The sequence below is a fragment of the Pantherophis guttatus genome, chromosome 2 (genome assembly GCF_059756535.1).
Source record: "Pantherophis guttatus breed Tessera chromosome 2, ASM5975653v1, whole genome shotgun sequence".
Classification (NCBI taxonomy): Eukaryota; Metazoa; Chordata; class Lepidosauria; order Squamata; family Colubridae; genus Pantherophis; species Pantherophis guttatus.
Window position 1 is genome coordinate 213,325,749 of NC_142064.1, and position 16,944 is coordinate 213,342,692.

General features: G+C 34.0%; 1 protein-coding gene across 1 annotated transcript in view; it reads right to left on the bottom strand.

The window, feature by feature from the left end:
- Positions 1-16,944, bottom strand: part of STIMATE (STIM activating enhancer) — a 46,838-nt gene that overhangs the window by 9,833 nt on the left and 20,061 nt on the right. The window contains exons 3-6 of the mRNA XM_034438914.2: positions 15,732-15,827; positions 13,884-14,005; positions 1,976-2,088; positions 637-714 (exon numbers count right to left, since the gene is read on the bottom strand). Coding sequence (XP_034294805.1) covers positions 637-714; positions 1,976-2,088; positions 13,884-14,005; positions 15,732-15,827 — 409 coding nt within the window. The remainder of the gene's footprint in view (positions 1-636; positions 715-1,975; positions 2,089-13,883; positions 14,006-15,731; positions 15,828-16,944) is intronic.

Below are 16,944 nucleotides of genomic sequence, written 5' to 3' on the forward strand. Positions count from 1 at the left end.
AGGATTTGACCACAATCAAACAACATACAAAGCAACTGAACATCTTTGCAGGATTAATTTCCCTATTTTTTAAATATGCAGATAAAAATATCCTGAAAGCATCCTAAAGTTCTATTTCCAGATGTTTAAAATGTAAACAATTCAGCTAATGATAGATGAGATTTTAGCTGCTTCAGCCCTTTTAATTTAATTGCCCTTTTTCTTTTGTCCTGTCCCTTTGTTTTACTGCTGTGTTTATAAAATTTGAAGTTATATTTCTCTTTAATGATGCTGCATTCATTTGTATATTTATTTTGTGGGTTAATTTAGTATCAACTAATAATTATTTCCATTCATGAAAGCAAAATGAAGGAGGTAACCTACAATTATTTTCTTTTGTATTTTTCTTAAAATCACAAACATAAAGTACAATCACCATTTTTAAAAGGTTTGTTTATGTAGGAATAATCTAATACCCCTGCATGCATTAAATATGAGGTTCACAAACTACACACCAGAATTAATTAGTATTGTAAAAAATAAACAAGTCCAATTTATGTGGCTAGCATATAGGTATCTTAGATGTTGCCACTATATATTTGGATTCCAAATATTGCAAAACAGATCAAATATTCAGAAGATGTAATTTATACCAACATTTACAAAGAAAGGGACTATCAGCATCACAATAGCCAACTCCAACTGAGGATTCTCTATAGGGTTCAACAAAGCTATCTGCAAAGAGGAAAAATATGTTAATATAATGGAATTACATACATATACAACTGAGTTCTGCGCTTATACTGGCACTATATGAAGAATGGAGACAATTGGGAAGAATAAGTTGGGCAGAAAACAATGCTTTAGATTAAATTAAAGATTGTGTCTTTAGTACATTAAAATTGGGGTTACTTCCTTTTCAAACAGGAATCTACACGATTTAAATGCTGGTACAAAAAGGTGAATATTAACATTAACAGGCTTTAATCCACAGTGATTAAATAGCATTTGCTAAAATCACATTATTGATTTTTAATTCCTTGAACAATATAGCCTCAGCTGTTAAGGTCATCCAGATCATAGCACCAACTTTCCTATCAGCTTCATGCAAATTTTGCTCAGTAAATATTAATCTGAAAAGGAAAGAGAAGTAACTCATCTCTATACCTTTTGTATTATTTTATGGCACGATGGAATGATTTAAGTTGCTGACATTGATGCACAGGAATGGTGAACTGCCCTTTAGAGCAGAGGTTTAATGTTTTAAGTGATTATTTACTTAGACCATCATCCAAACTCTGTCAAATAAACCACAAATTTTATCATTTGTCTTATAATTTGTGTTGTTTACCAGAAATGAGAAATATAACTTGCTATTATACAGTTATAATTTGTATATGTGTATGTTTTATTCAGAAAATGTTTCTGGAGAAAAAAAGTGAGAAATAGAAGAACATCTAATGTAGAGGACATAAAAAAAAATAATCCAGTAAGTATATTGTTATAATTTAGAGTTCACATAGAATAAAATCTACCCAAATTGTCAACAAATGCAGTTCCATTCAGAGCAACGTCTAGCTAGCCTCTGCCTGGATATTTCATGTCAATGGGAAATTATTGTTCCCCTTAGTAACTGATTTCACTCAGCAAGTTTTCCTAACTTTGAGGTGGAATTTGCCTTCTTGAACTTAATATCATTTTACTAATATGAACAGAAACACAGTTATGTTTTAGTAATGTAGTAAAATCAGGACATTAAAACCTGATTGTTAAGCATAACTAAAGGCTTAGTTATGAATATTTTTATTACTTTTATTAATGCAATCTTCTCCAGCATTATGTTTTTCAACTGTGTTGGTCTACATCTTCCATTCCCAGATCATGGCATTGAGAGCTGGAGGACCAAATTGGAGAATACAGCACACACAGAAAAAATACATTGCTAATTTACTTATTATTGAGTATAGTTTAAAAAAAGAAACAAAAAGCTTCAAACCTCTTTCCACTGAGGTATTAGGAGGACTATAATTATGATTGTTTTCTCAAACATCATGATAATTATGTACAATGCACACTGGCCTACCCAAGCACGGCATTGCAATGGATCTCCTGCAAAAGAAAATACAAATGGTTAATACAGGTATCTGCTAAACAAGATAACAACTGGGTTGACATAATCACAAAATTCTGCACAACAATCAGTGTGTTGATCTTCATAAAGCAGATAAACTTTAGATGTGAGTAATCATCTTTACACTAGAATTTTATATATTGATTTAATTTGTATAGCCACCCTTCTCACCCAAGTGGTTTTGAATAGCTCCCAAGAATCCTTTGATTATCAGTATAGTCTGGGGCAAAAGACCCATACATGGTATTTCAGAATTCTGGGCCCTGGAATTTGAGTCCTAGAATTCCAAGTCCTTTGTTAGATTCCCCTTCCCTATTAACTACAAGCTTTCCTCATTTCAGATGAGTAAGGAATTACTTTGTTGCTTTCATTGTTAAACAGCATACTTGAAAATCCAGATTTACTTTCTGTTTATACATGTTTTAAGGTATATTACTTAATCTGCTTTGTTTGTGTGCCTGGATGTGAACAGTGTTGTATAAATTTGTTTCACGAGAGCAGAAATTGAATAGTACAAAAGTAGAAATACTATTTTTCCATCTAGAATGCCTTATTTGAATTTATATGGCCATCCATCTCAGCAATGCAAATCTGGGTAGTTAACAGGAATTAAAAGACAATATAAATACAATGTGCAGCAACAACAACAACCACACCTTCTTCTCAACCAACTAACACAAAGTGGCTCTCAAATACACCACTTACTACCATAGTAATGTGAGATCCAATTAACTGGACTTCAATACAATGAAATAATAAAAAAATGAATTAATAAAATTAAAAGACTACTCTAATTTGTTAACTATATGTTATTTCATTTAGTCATTTTGTTTTAGAAGAATCATGTATTTGGAAATGGTTATGGAATCACAACAGGACAACAAAAATAATTTGTTCATGGTTTTATGGTTGCAAATCAAGTTATAACTTAAGGCTAGAAGGAATACATTGTACTGTACAATGTTATGGGTCAATGCTTGCCAGGAGAGAGGGATCCTTGGAAGAGGATCTTTTTAGTAACCACTCCCACTGTTTTGAATTTCTTTATGGAAGAAACTTGAGTCAGCTTTGTTTCTCCTGGACTCTAGGAAAATGTTGAAGATTGCCATATTCCATATTGGACAATATTATGACTAAAAATAGAATTCACAGGTACAAGATATTTCTATTTCTTAGGATTTTATAGTTTATTTTGGATTTTATTCTTATATGTTTGAGGGTTTATGTTGAAATTGTTAGCATATAAGCAAAGTAAATATAATTTAAGAAATATAAACTAGGTGGATGAGGGTACTCTTATTTTACCTATTATATAAAAAAATATAGGTTTATCAAATAACCTGTAGTTAACTTAGTTTACACAAAATACTTCAGCATAAAAAAATGGCTTAGAATAAGATGAGAATTTCTCTGGGACTATTTAAAAGTTGCCTTAATATTTGAATTAGACCAATATTCAATCTTGAATATTCTTGAAGTTCTTAGAAAATGTTTTGTAATCCCATTTAAGATTTTTTTGTGTATGTATCTCTTCAAATGTATTTGACATTCTATATAAAAGATTTCTGGATTGTAACTATTTTAAAAATTAGTTGAAAACATTGTAGAACATTTGGTGATTTTAATCACTGAACAATTAAAAAACCCTATAAAAATTGTGTTGTCTAAACTACAAATAAAATCTGTAAAAAATATCTGGCTGAGGACTCAGGTAACATGGAGACGAATCAAAAGAAGAAACAAGGTATCAGCAACAAGAGAAAATTTAAAAGTTCGCAAATGCAATTTACTATGCTATAAATTAATTACAATGGCATCAGATCTATACATCAGCTACTGTTGATAAAACCTTTTCTTTTTCCTAAGACATTTCAAATGCAGACACACAGCTCAACTTGAGAACTAAGGAATGGAAAACCAAATACTTTTAAACAGCTGTAATGCAAAATGGATCTCAGCCATTTCCTTTTCTGGAGAGGCTTTGAAAGACATACTCCAGATAGTTTACTAGCTAGTCTTGATGTTTATAATATTTATATCCGTGCTACATAATACCTAAGCGTTTCAACAATTTCTGATAAAAGTTAGTAAATAAACCTGCATTTTCATTTCTAAACCCATTTAGACTATTAGATAGTTAATTATAAAGTGGTATATAATGGTAGTTAAAAGGTTGTGAATATTTTCAATATTTCTGCATAAATAGGACCTAAAATGTGACCTGTTTTTCACATAAGCCCTAAAGCTAAAGAGAACACAGTTAAACAAAAAAGCCAAAAGCATTATACTTGATTGATAATGATCTAAAGCTACATATCTATGGGTGGCCAAAGAATCTGAATCTTTAGGGTTATCGGTTCATTTGAAGGGAGTATTAGAGCCATATGTCTCTAGAATCAATCAATGGATGACAATGAGTGGTTCTACTTTATTTGAAGAGCAGGGTTCTGGGCATTCACTGCCTAATTTTTACAACACATGTATATAGAAGTGTGTCTAGTTTGAACAAAGGAGATTTTTGAGGATTTCCAAAACATAATTGTTGATGCTTGTTGATGCTCACCAGAATGCTCACTAGGCTGGAAAGGCTACAAAATTATTTCCAAAGAATTTGGACAATAGAGTCCAAACAGTAGCTAGGCAGCTCTTGTACAAAGAAAGACACTATAGCCTTTATAGTAGGTGCTGCCCTTTGCTTTTCACCCTCTGAAGGTGTGGGCAGTGACACATATTTGGAGGTACCTGTTTGTAGAAATGATGGGTTGTTAAATTAAATTAAATGATGGGTTGTTAAATACTTCCAGGAATTTCCTGATTGTAATTTCACTGAACTCAATGGGACCAATTTCCAAAAAAGTATGGACTGGATTAGAATGTACATCAACTTCTGGAGCATATCCTATCACTGAAAACACAGCAAAACAACTAGGCCCCAGTTTTAGAAAATTAAACATAATTCACACATTATAGCAGAGGTCTCCAACTTTGGCAACTTTTAGACTTGTGGACTGCCAGAACTCTGAGAGTTGAAGTCCACAAGTCTTAAAGTTGCCAAGGTTGGAGACCTCTGTGTTATAGAACTCCTACACGGAAATTGCCTGTATAATAAAACAGACAAAAAAGTTTCACATCTCCCTGTGATCCTTTTTATCTTCAGTTTGCCTTAATTTCACATGCCCAAAAGCACATTTGGCAAGTTAAAAGAATTTCAGCTTTAAGTAGAACAGAAGAAACAATTTTCTTTTCTTTAGGAAAAGTCAAGCTTAAAGATGAGTCTAAAAAAACTAAATCTTGGTAACTGAATCTGTTACCATTTTGTTAATTTATGCCTCCTGGCACATCACTATCTTATTTGTAAAGCACACTGGACTTTATTATAGTGCTTAGAGAAGTATGAAAAAGCTAAAATAAATTATTTCAATATTTGCATACCAACTTTACTTTTTAAAACTGTAAGAATGGTTAATACTAAAAGTCCTTTTCTCTTTCTGCAATATCTGTTTCTCTTGCTGCTGAGATTCCCCTACTAGACTAATGTTGTATTAAATAGGCCGGAAAGCCAAAGCAAAAATTAAATTCATCAAATTGAACTCTATCATAAAAAAAACACTCTTATGCCTTCCCATCCTTCCTATTGCAAAAATATGCAAAACTGGATGGAACATTAGAGAGAGATATAGCAATCAACGTAAAGTACCATATTTTCCAGCGTATAAGACGACTTTTTAACACATGAAAATCTTCTCAAAAGTTGGGGGTCATCTTATACGCCGGGTGTTGTTCTGTAACCTGGCAGACCAGCCTGAAAGGCTCTGACGAGCCTTAAATGGCTCTGGCGATCCAAGCTCTGACAATCCCAGCTGCGTTGCCTGCTAATCAGGCAACGCAGCTGGGATAGCCAGAGCCATGTAAAAGGAAAAAACTTTTTTCCTTTTACATGGCTCTGGCGATCCAAGCTCTGACGAACCCAGCTGAGTTGCCTGCTAATCAGGCAACGCAGCTGGGATCGCCAGAGCCATGTAAAAGGAAAAAAGTTTTCCCGCTCCAGCTTGCTTACCTTAGCTGCTAGTCGCAACGCTTGCCTTGCTTCGCTTGCCTGAATCCATTCCATCAGCAAGCCACTCCCTGCCTGCAATCAAGCAGGAAGGGACTTGTGGACTTCAACTCCCAGAATTCCTCAGCCAGCAAAACAAAGCTGGCTGAGGAATTCTGGGAGTTGAAGTCTACAAGTCTTAAAGTTGCCAAGGTTGGAGACCCCTGTTCTATTGGGTAAGGTTTTTTCGCCTTTGGGAGCTTTAAAAAAAATAGTTAATTGGGTTTTTTTTTAGTTGTTCTTTTTTAGACCTAGCCATTTAAAGTTTAGGAAGTTTTAAATTTAGTTTTCATATAAAAATAAAAATAAAATAAAATAATATTTGTGCAGCTTTCTGAGATTTAGTGTGTTTCTGTAGTGTTTCACTCTAACTACACAAACACACAAAATCTCACAAAGCTGTATGTGGAATTTTGTGTGTGTAAAGTGTGAAAGTTGTTTTTTTGGGTTTTTTGTGGCTGTGTGAGGTTCCTGCCCAGCTGCTTTTACATTGTGGGTGGGCCAGTTGTGTTGTGTTGTGTGTGTGTAAAGTGTGTGTAAAGTGTGTGTAAAGTGTGAAAGTTGTTTTTTTGGGCTTTTTGTGGCTGTGTGAGGTTCCTGCTTGTTGCAGGGGCCATTTTGGGTCTAGCACAGCTGCTTTTACATTGTGGGTGAGCCAGTTGATGTTTTTTAATTTTTATTTGGTGTGCGTTGGAAGAGGGGTAGTCTTATACGGCGAGTATAGCCCAAACCCTATATTTTAACAGGAAAAGTCAGGGGTCCTCTTATATGCCGGAAAATACGGTATATTTTGAAATTAGGGATAGAAGGAAAGGCTTGCAAATCATTTTCTAAGATCGAAAACCAAATAAAATGCAAAATGAGACATTTCAACTAATGCACAGGAATTGATGTTCAATCTGCCCAGTTTTATAGTCGGTTGACTGTTTATAAGATACATTTTCTGCACAAGGCAACTAAATTGGCTACTAACACCTTAAGAAACCAGATTACAAAACTGCTTTTTACTTTAAAGATATATGTGGTTATTGAGAACAGAAATGATACTCTCCCACTCTTTTAAGCATCATTGTCAGTTTGGGAGAGACTTAGAGGAGTGTGTGCAGCCATCTTCCAGAGTTGTGAAACCATTACTGATCCTAACCAATGTTGGTGAATCTATTTCAAATTCAAATTAACTAACAGTTAACTGCAATAAAATGAAATGCTATGTTACTGTATGGTTAAGCTGTTAAAGAGAAGGTAAAATCTGGGTAGGGTTAGAAAATGTAAACGCTTTAACTTGTTCTTGAGCTGCCTAACCTCTATAGAATTGCATTTACAGTGAGCCAAAATAGAATTGGTTATATGTCACTAGCATGCATTTTCAACTCAGGTAGTGTTGCTCTGATTTGGAATAATCTTCTACACAATTAAAAGAGCAGCATTTCTCCAGAAGCCCAAACACCTGACACAGCCTGCTCAAGTGCAACTTAATAGGCTATAATATCTTGCATATGTTATGTTGTCAACTCTCTTCTTGAGAGACTGGCAAATGAAACTTATATGCAAATGGGCTTTCAGTCTGAGAAATGAGTTATTGTCCAGAAATAACAACAAACACTGAATCACTAGGGAACAAGTACTATATCCAGGAAAACAGATGAGCTCACGGATGACAAACAATCTGAAAAGTCAAGGAAGGTTAAAGATGTTTCATTATGTTAATGTTGAGACAAGCAAATGCTGGTTTTATTATTCATACATACAAAATAAAATATTCTATTCACTGACCACTAACTTATTTCAGGCTCTCCTCTTGACCTACACAATGCTATCATTTTCCATCACTGTATCAGATAATCATGTAACTGGCATTTAGGAAAACCAATATTTCAGACCCAGACTTATTTATATTTGATATGCTCAGATTGTTTCCGTATTTGTCTTGCAAAGAAGCATTCAGTCAGATACCAATCCCTCTCTGTGCTCTCTCAACCTAACCTTCCATTTTATAACCTTACAAGGATCCCTATCTTCTCAGAAAAGAAAAAATAAGGAGAGGGACAGCACATTGCTATTGTCCTATGTGTCCTCCACAATTGCCACACCCTGAAGGTAGCCAGGGTGTCAGGAGTGAGGCTCACAGATAACACCCCACACCCAATTCAAGCCAAGGAAATATAATACAAAACAATACTAGAAAGCAGGTGCTACTTGTGCTACTATTTTTGAATTATCAAATTGAACATTGCCTCTTAAAATAAAATGTATTCTGTGTTTGTAAAAACAAATGTTATCAAATTATAAGGCTACTGCATTCCAGTGTTTAATATATGTAAATAAAATAAGGGTGTTACTTGATATAACATTTTATATATTGCTTTTCTAATATACAAGCATCACTCAGGACAACTAGTAACATTAAATGTTAGATAGGAAGGCTGAAAAAAAAGCAAGAAAACGAAGTGTTTTGGTTTTAAATAGAATTTCAACTACATTTTGACCTTTTAACTTCACTACTGCTAAATGTGCTCTATTATTCTTGGAAAAATAAATTTGTTAATTTCTAAAATGCTGCACTATACTTTTTTCATCATTTTTTTGGCTGTAGAAGACTAATAAGGTTCCCCTCTTGGCAAAAGTAAAATGAAGTTGCCTGAATATTATTATTGTTTAAAGCTTGTCATTTTGAGAAAAAAGCTATCTTGATAGACTGCATAAAATTATTTTTAGTTTGCTTTTTTAAAAAAATCTTAGGGATTGGTCAATTTTTTAAAAAAACATGAAGTTCCCTTCTACTTTAAAATAAATGGGGTTCAGTTACTGGCAGTATCCCTTTTCCTGCACAGGAAACCATACTGTTTTCTGGAGTCATGACTGTTTTGTTGAATTTAATTAGATTCCCTACACTCGAATTTTCAGAATAGGATTGTTCTGAACACACAGAAGTAGATACAACATTTAGGTCATTTAAAGCCAAATCCCCATAGAATTCCTAATGATCTTCCCTACTCTTCAATGTTTTATATCTGTATGGAAAATCCAAACAATGAATATACTCAATAGCTATATTTCTATATTATAGCTGGAATATGTTCAAGAAAACAGAAAATTGCAATTAACATTACAGGAACTTAAGAATCATTCTGGCATCCTATTTTCACATTCATCAGGCAGATGCCATGGTAAGACTAGTAGCACATTAAGTTTCCCTTTCTTACATTCCTCAGCAAATGAAAGACATATTCTCTATGACACTAGAGGTAATATATAGTTATCATAACTAATTGTCATGTATAACTAATTGGAATATTCTCCTGAACAGAAGTCTTCTAAATATGTCATAATTATTTGAAAATGTTTTTTAGGAATAGAATTGAAAAATGAAAATGCCTGTTCTGGACAATTTTACTGTTGGTTTCTGGCAAACCATTTTAAAAAGTGAGGATGCTTTCCAAAGAAGGCTGTTACATTTCATGGATTTTTTTAAAAAATGAAGTCAGACATTCCATTAAGCATACTTAAAATCAATTGTCACATCTCAGCCAACCCTGCACCACTGAATGCCAGCTATAATTTTAAATTAGAATTCTCAACTCTCTCCAAAATCTCTGTGATACTTTAAAGCTCTGACAAAATGTTTGTGTGTTTGTGTGTGTGCGTGCACACGCATTATGTTATTGCCTTTTGCAATGTTATGTTTGTTATGTTGTGCAAAGCACAGAAACAAAATGGTAAGCCATAAAGATCCGAGACAAGAAAAGGAAACAGAGCTAGATCAACTGTATATCCACTCAGTTCAAAGCACTTCATTATCTTCTTATTCTTGCAAACCATCCATGCTGCCACCACATACATCAAACATCACTTCATATGTTGCTCTTTATTCTTTAAATTTCTCACCTCCCTTTCTTTGTGGATCTCATTCATTTCCATCCAGCTAGAGTTTTCCCCATGGTTCAACACAGTCATTCTTACTTCGTATCTCTATTTTTGAAAGGACTTGAAGATAGGGGAAGAAAGGAGTGGGCTGTTAAAGGAGGACCTGCAGAAAAGATTGCAAGTCCTGAGAAATAGGGAAGACATACGCCCATCCTGATTTTTTTAAGTATAAGTTGGGCCTGGGGAAAACTTTTGAGATTCTGTTATTCCATCTGGCTACAATAAAGAGTGTTCCTGGAATTGTTCCTGCAGTGCCTATTTCTTGATTTGTCTACCCTGAAGGGCTAATAGTTTTGCAATTTGATCCTCTTTTTTTTTTCTAACCAAACCGTTACAAATTTCTTCTGTGCTGGTTCTTTACTTTTGTATTGAATGCATCACTTCAGTATCCATTTATTACTGACCCTGTCTTCCTCCTCCTCAGCCCTTTTTAAATAATCTGTTCCACTTTCATTCACTTCACTGATTTTTTTCTAATTTTTATCTTAAATGACATAATCCATTCTCACTTCCATGTAATAAAACTTTGCTTATTTTTATTTATTCTGTGCAACAACCACATGCTATTCATTACTTTTTTTTTACCAAAATTTGCACATCTTAATTTTTTTCCACTTTTCCATTTTAATTAATATGCTGCCAAGATACACAGTCATATATTATACAAAGTCATATACTTATTCTAGTTTATCATTTATATATAAATGACAATCATTCATTCCATTTTTCCTGTCAAACACTACCACCTGCAAATTTATGTATTTAATACATAAATGTTCAGATTCATGCTTTTTAATCATACAATTTGTCAACATTTACTGCAAGTTATTTGGATTTTCAGCCAATAACACATCCCTAATACACAATAGTATGCACACCCTCACATCACCCATCAACAAACCTCTAACACCAACATAGGCATTCCTTATACATCTATTCTGAGCTGTGGTGGTGCAGTGATTAGAATGCAGTATTGCAGACTAATTCTGCCAACTTCTAGCAGTTTGATCCTGACCAGCTTAAGGTTGACTCAACCTTCCATCCTTCCGAGGTTGGTAAAATGAGGATCCAGATTGTTGAAGGCAATATGTTGATGCTGTAAACAACTTAGAAAGGGCTGTAAAGAACTGTGAAGCGGTATATAAGTCTAAGTGCTAGTGCTGTTGCTATTCATAAATATGAAAAAGCAAGGGAACTTTGTGTATCCATGTCTTACTGCCTTCTCACTGTTTGTCCATTGCTCAATATTCATTTATTGTCATACATACTTCAAAACAACTTACTTTCTCTGGATCAATCACCATACAACCAATTTTCTTTTCCCCATACATACATTTCTCAATAATTAAACAAAAACTTAGTCTCTATACCCTTTGTCCAGAATAGATATATTGCATTTCTCTTATTTTGCTGCAACCTTTTGTATGTTTGATCAGATCTGATGTTGATCAGATAGTTTCCCACTGACACAAATGAATTCCCAATAGTTTTTGCAATTATTATTGTTAGACACATTCTGGTATAGATAGATGCAAACTTCATACACATATTAAACAAGCTGCAAAGCTGTTCCATATTCAAACCACATCCAGCGTTTAACATTTCTGCAGTGGTGCCATCTACATTTGCACTGTTAAGTTTTTTTAACATTGTTACTGATTTATTTCTTCTTCTTGGATCCTATAATTTATACTATTTGTTTCAATTCCATTCTTGATATATTACTATTAGTCCCTTACAAATCTATAAAATACTTCTTTCTGCAATCATTCCTTTCAGCATTATCTTGAATAATTTAATCACTTTTATTTTTGATTCCATTCATTCTGGTAAACTTCCATGTTTAACTTTTTTCAACCATTTCCAAAATAATTTCCATAAAAGTCACTGCAATTTCTTTGCCTCTTTTAATCACTTTAATGCACTTTAGTTGCATTCTTTGTAAATACCTTTTTCTCTATATTATGCAATATTTTACTCTGCAGCACCATTTTCTTGAATGTTCTTTCCCTATCCATAGCTTCTTCCATTTCATCTTTCCAAAAGCATCCTTTTTCATATTATCCCATTATGTGGGTTAGATTTTTATATGATAGTGTCAATTTTAGGGGGAAATGAGCATGGAAGAAAAAGGAAAGAAGCTAAAGTGAAACAGTTGCAGGAAAAGAAATTACAAGTCCTATATGAACAGTACTAACCAGACAAGATCTTAAGAGAACAAATAGAAAATAGGTATAAGGAAGGAAAATGTGCCACTCTGTAACATAATACTTTTCACTATATTCAAAGCAACTTCCACATTTTCCTTCCTTAAACCTACTTTCTATTTGTTCTCTTGAGACCTTATCTGGTTAGTACTGTTCATATAGGACTTGTAATTTCTCTTCCTGCAACTGTTTCACTTTAGCTTCTTTCACTTCTTTCCTTTTTCTTTCGTGCCCATTTCCCCCTAAAATTGGCACTATCATATAAAAATCAATCCCACATAAACAATCTCATATCTTTCTATCTTCCACTAATTCTCTCACTGGAGACTATTAAATTAGTCATACTTTTTATATGTATTCCTTTCCCATAGATATAAATAGCAGACCTAGACAGGTTGCTTACCAACTGTCTCATTCACATCTGTTTGAAGTTATGACAGTGCTGAAAAAATACAACCAATGTCCACATTCATGACAGTTGCAGTTCCCCTAGTCAGTACACAATGTCTTGTGTCTGAACTATTATTTTTCTTTTCCTCTCCTTGCAGAGCAGAGAGATCGGAGAGAAAGGGATTAAAGGGAGTAAGCAGGCAAACAATGGGTAATATACTGGGCTATTAGCATACCATTCTTGCAATTGCCAACGCATTGCTTTTGATATGTATGCCCCATTGTGTGCCTACTTGCTCTATTATAATCCCTTCCTCTTCAATGAATGTAAGCACAAACTTTAATTCCCTTCTTGCTAATAATTCCAATGCCAGGATGGGCATTACAAAGGGCAGGGGAGTAGTTAGGAGGCAAACAAAAGCCATTAGTGTGAACTGATTAGTATTCTCAGTTTCAATCCATAAAGTATAATCATGGTTATATGGTTTTTTACTTAGTGACCACTTCGCTTAGTGATGGAGTTTCCAGTCCCAAACAAAGATTACCTGCACTTAAACCATGCATGCTAAAGAGTCCATCTCATTTATTCTGATTTAGTTTTATAACAAATAAGTACTTACCTTTACACAATAAGTAGAGCACAAATATGCATAAACTCAAGATTAGAAGCTTGGCTGGGAAACACGCATATTACATTAGCCCTTAGTGACTTGCAAGGGTATTTTGGAGATGGTTAATAAAGAATTCAATTTAGTTTTATGGTTAGACATTAAAATATTTTATGCTGTAAAAATGGAGGTCCATATCACCTTGAAACTTGCTCTTTCTTATACCACATATAGTGATGATATTATTATCCTTGCTATCAGTAGTTATCAGAGAATGGAGAAGAAAAAGAAAGAAGTATCTAATAAAGTCTTCAAATTTAAAAACTAGAAATTAAAACAAATATATTTGCACTGGCTCATCAGACTTGAACAAAGCATAAAGAATTATTAAACAGAATGTCTGAAATTTCATATATTTTAAGATTTGGCTATTTATAGTGCTCAAACACCTTTAGCACAAAATACCAATTACAGATAAATTTGCCAATCCCTATATTTGAAACCTAAATGCCACCTAAATAATTATTTCAAAAAGCAATAATTTTTTTTACCATATTCACCAAAACGAAGAGATTCCCATTGCTGTCGTTCAACAATACTGCTTACTGCTCGGACACCAGCATAAATTACCAGCATTCCTAAAGTGGCATCTAGCAAAAAATTGATAAGATATCTGAAGGGACGAGAAAAACACACACAAATTTAAAGATTGATTTTTTAAAAATTGTGTAGCTTTGATGATTGAAATCATCTATCAACATCTATTTTTAGCTTCTGAAAATACACTCCCATTTTCCAGTCTGAGCAATAAAAACATGTCAATAATAATAATGGCACTTCTATGTGTACAGGCAAAGAACCTCAATTTTAGTATAGAATTCGAAGATAACCTACAGCATATTATTCTTTTAGGTCATTCATACAGCTCTGATAGCAGGATCAACTACTAAGGATTTTTAATATATACTTCATAAAATTATAAAAGTGAGAAAGCAAACAGGGAGATAGAAATGGCCTAATTGAAAAAGGAAGTCAATCTAAGCATTTTTTTAAATATAAAAACTGTAACTTCTAATACACAAACAGATATTATTCTCTGCCTCATTTAAATCAGAAGCAATACTATTTTTAAACACAGTTTTTAGCATAGCATGGACACACAGAGAGGAAAGTATGACATACTCATTAGCATGTTGCAGTAGGGTCAGGACAACCTAGATTCAAAACCCTGCTCAGCCACAAAGCTGATTAGATAACCTACCACGTGCAGCAACTGCATGAGTAAAAATTGGAGAGGAAATTCTGCACCACACTGAGCTCTTTCAAGAAACAGCAGTTTAAAAATGCAACAACCAAAATTGCTGTTTAATTAATTTGCAAATGCTTGAGTACATAAAATATAGCATAAAAGAAAAATACAATGTTTTATTTTTCTTTTTTAAAAAACCCATTATTAGGATATGAAAGTCTATAAACCAGACTGAGTAGCTAGAATAATTTGAGCAATTATTACATATAAAAACCAGCAGAGGTCACTGTTGCTTTAGCTAATACAAAAGTGGACAATTGTTTCACAGTTGACTGCATGTTAGTCAGTTTTTGTGGTACTGTTTATGCCACTTGACAATGGAATGTAGTATACTGTTTTAATTTTAATTTATTCATCAATTACAGCATCAAAGCAATAGCAGAAAATGGTTTTCTGTAGATATTCTGTGCATATTTATCAACTTGATGTGAAGGTCAGGCTAAATATAAATGGTAAAAGCACTCTGGGTGATTTTATCTTAGCAAAAATAAGGAAACAGATTTTAGATTGTTTTTTTTTTAAAAAAATTCCAATCTAATCTACAAGTCTTGGGTGTTTTTATGGGTCGTCATCAAAGAACCAATCAGTATAACCTTGTTCAGCTTTAGTTTTAATAAAATTAGCTAAGGTTAGCTAAAAAATGCCGACTATCATGACAAGTATCAGCTACTTGCTATATTGCAGAGCCTGGAGACTCTTAAATTCAATAGGGCAGTGCTCTCACAGCCCAAAACATCATCTAGAGAGATAAAGGAAAAGTTGGCTCTGGAGTAACAAAGAAAAATGTATAACAGCCGGCGAACAGGGAAAAAAGTCCTAAAAGTCTTTCCAGAGGGCACCAATCAATTTTCCACCATGACTACAAAAGTAAAATATTAGGAAGAAAAAAGAAGAGAAGGCAGATTAAAGAATTCAAGTGATATAGTATCATTGATTATTGTCTTCAGCACTCAAGAGGAGATATTTTTGGTTCCATATCAGGTCTAGCCAGTACTTCTATGGTAACAATATGCTAATTTTGAAAAATAAACTTGGTGCATATCTTGGCATTCTTGTTAGCTGAACTTCAGTAAGATTTTTCTCCACTTACAGTGAACAGGGATCCTCTTCAGTAAGGTCTGATAAATATACATTGGCAAAATGGATGAACATCATCCCTATGGCTTGTTTGGAAGTATCCAAAAACCTACAAAAATTAAGTTTTTAGACATCAAATTGAATAATTGACTGCATGTTTTAATTTATATAGTTATAATTTATATATCTTGAACCTCCCCTCATCCACAAACATGGCTGATATTATAGTTTTATTCTAGAATAAGGGGCAAGAAGAGTTATGGAGTTTCACATTTAGCTATGAGAGAGCAAAATACTGATATTTTAAAGACTGCGAAGCATTTAATGGCTTTTTGGAATCAAGACAAATTTCTCTTTAAATAGTATTCACTTCTGAAATCTTGCAAATTTCTTGTGTGAAAGGACTAGCATGCACAATAGCAATTGACAGTAATCAAACATTTGAATAAAATATACATCTCATTATTCTAGAACATGGGCCAATTTAAATGGGTTAGAGACTAAAACCTATTTTTAACAAATGTACTGAACATGGGACAAATAATAAGTGTACCATACAGGTAGTTCTCAATTTACATCCAAAATTGAGACCAGAATCTTCAGTTACTGAGTGAAGCAGACATTAAGTGAGATGTCTGTCACATGACTGCTTTGTTCAAACCTCTTGGTTGCAGTCATTAAGCAATCTCCTAGGTCATTAAGTGAATGGAATAAAAGTGCTGTGTGCTGAAGGGATTCAGCTCTACACAGGACCATAATCCTTTGGGAGGCAGCTTCTTTGCTCTCAAAGAAGCTGGATAAAAAAATTTTGTTCTGAAATCTAAGCAGGATTTTGGGATTGAGCAGGGGTGTCAAACTCACGTCATCACGGCAGCGTCACGTGACGTATTGGGACTTTTTTCTCCTTCACTAAACTAGGTGTGGGCATGGCCAGCATGTGATGCATCTGGCCCGTGGCCCCGAAGTTTGACAGCCCTGGCATAGAGCATTTGCAGCCAGCCCCCACAGAAAGAGAAGCCCCTATGGTTTCTGGGAGCTGGCTGCAAATGCCCCATGCTGCAAACATTCTGTGCCAAGATCCTGCTTGGATTTCAGGATTTACAGTCAGCCCCCAGAAACCAGAGGGAGTTCTTTCAGTGGTAGCAACTTGTGACCTTCCCTTCTGGTTTCTCATTGATTTTTTGGGAAAGCTGGCAGGGCAGGCTGCAAATGGGCATCACATGTTA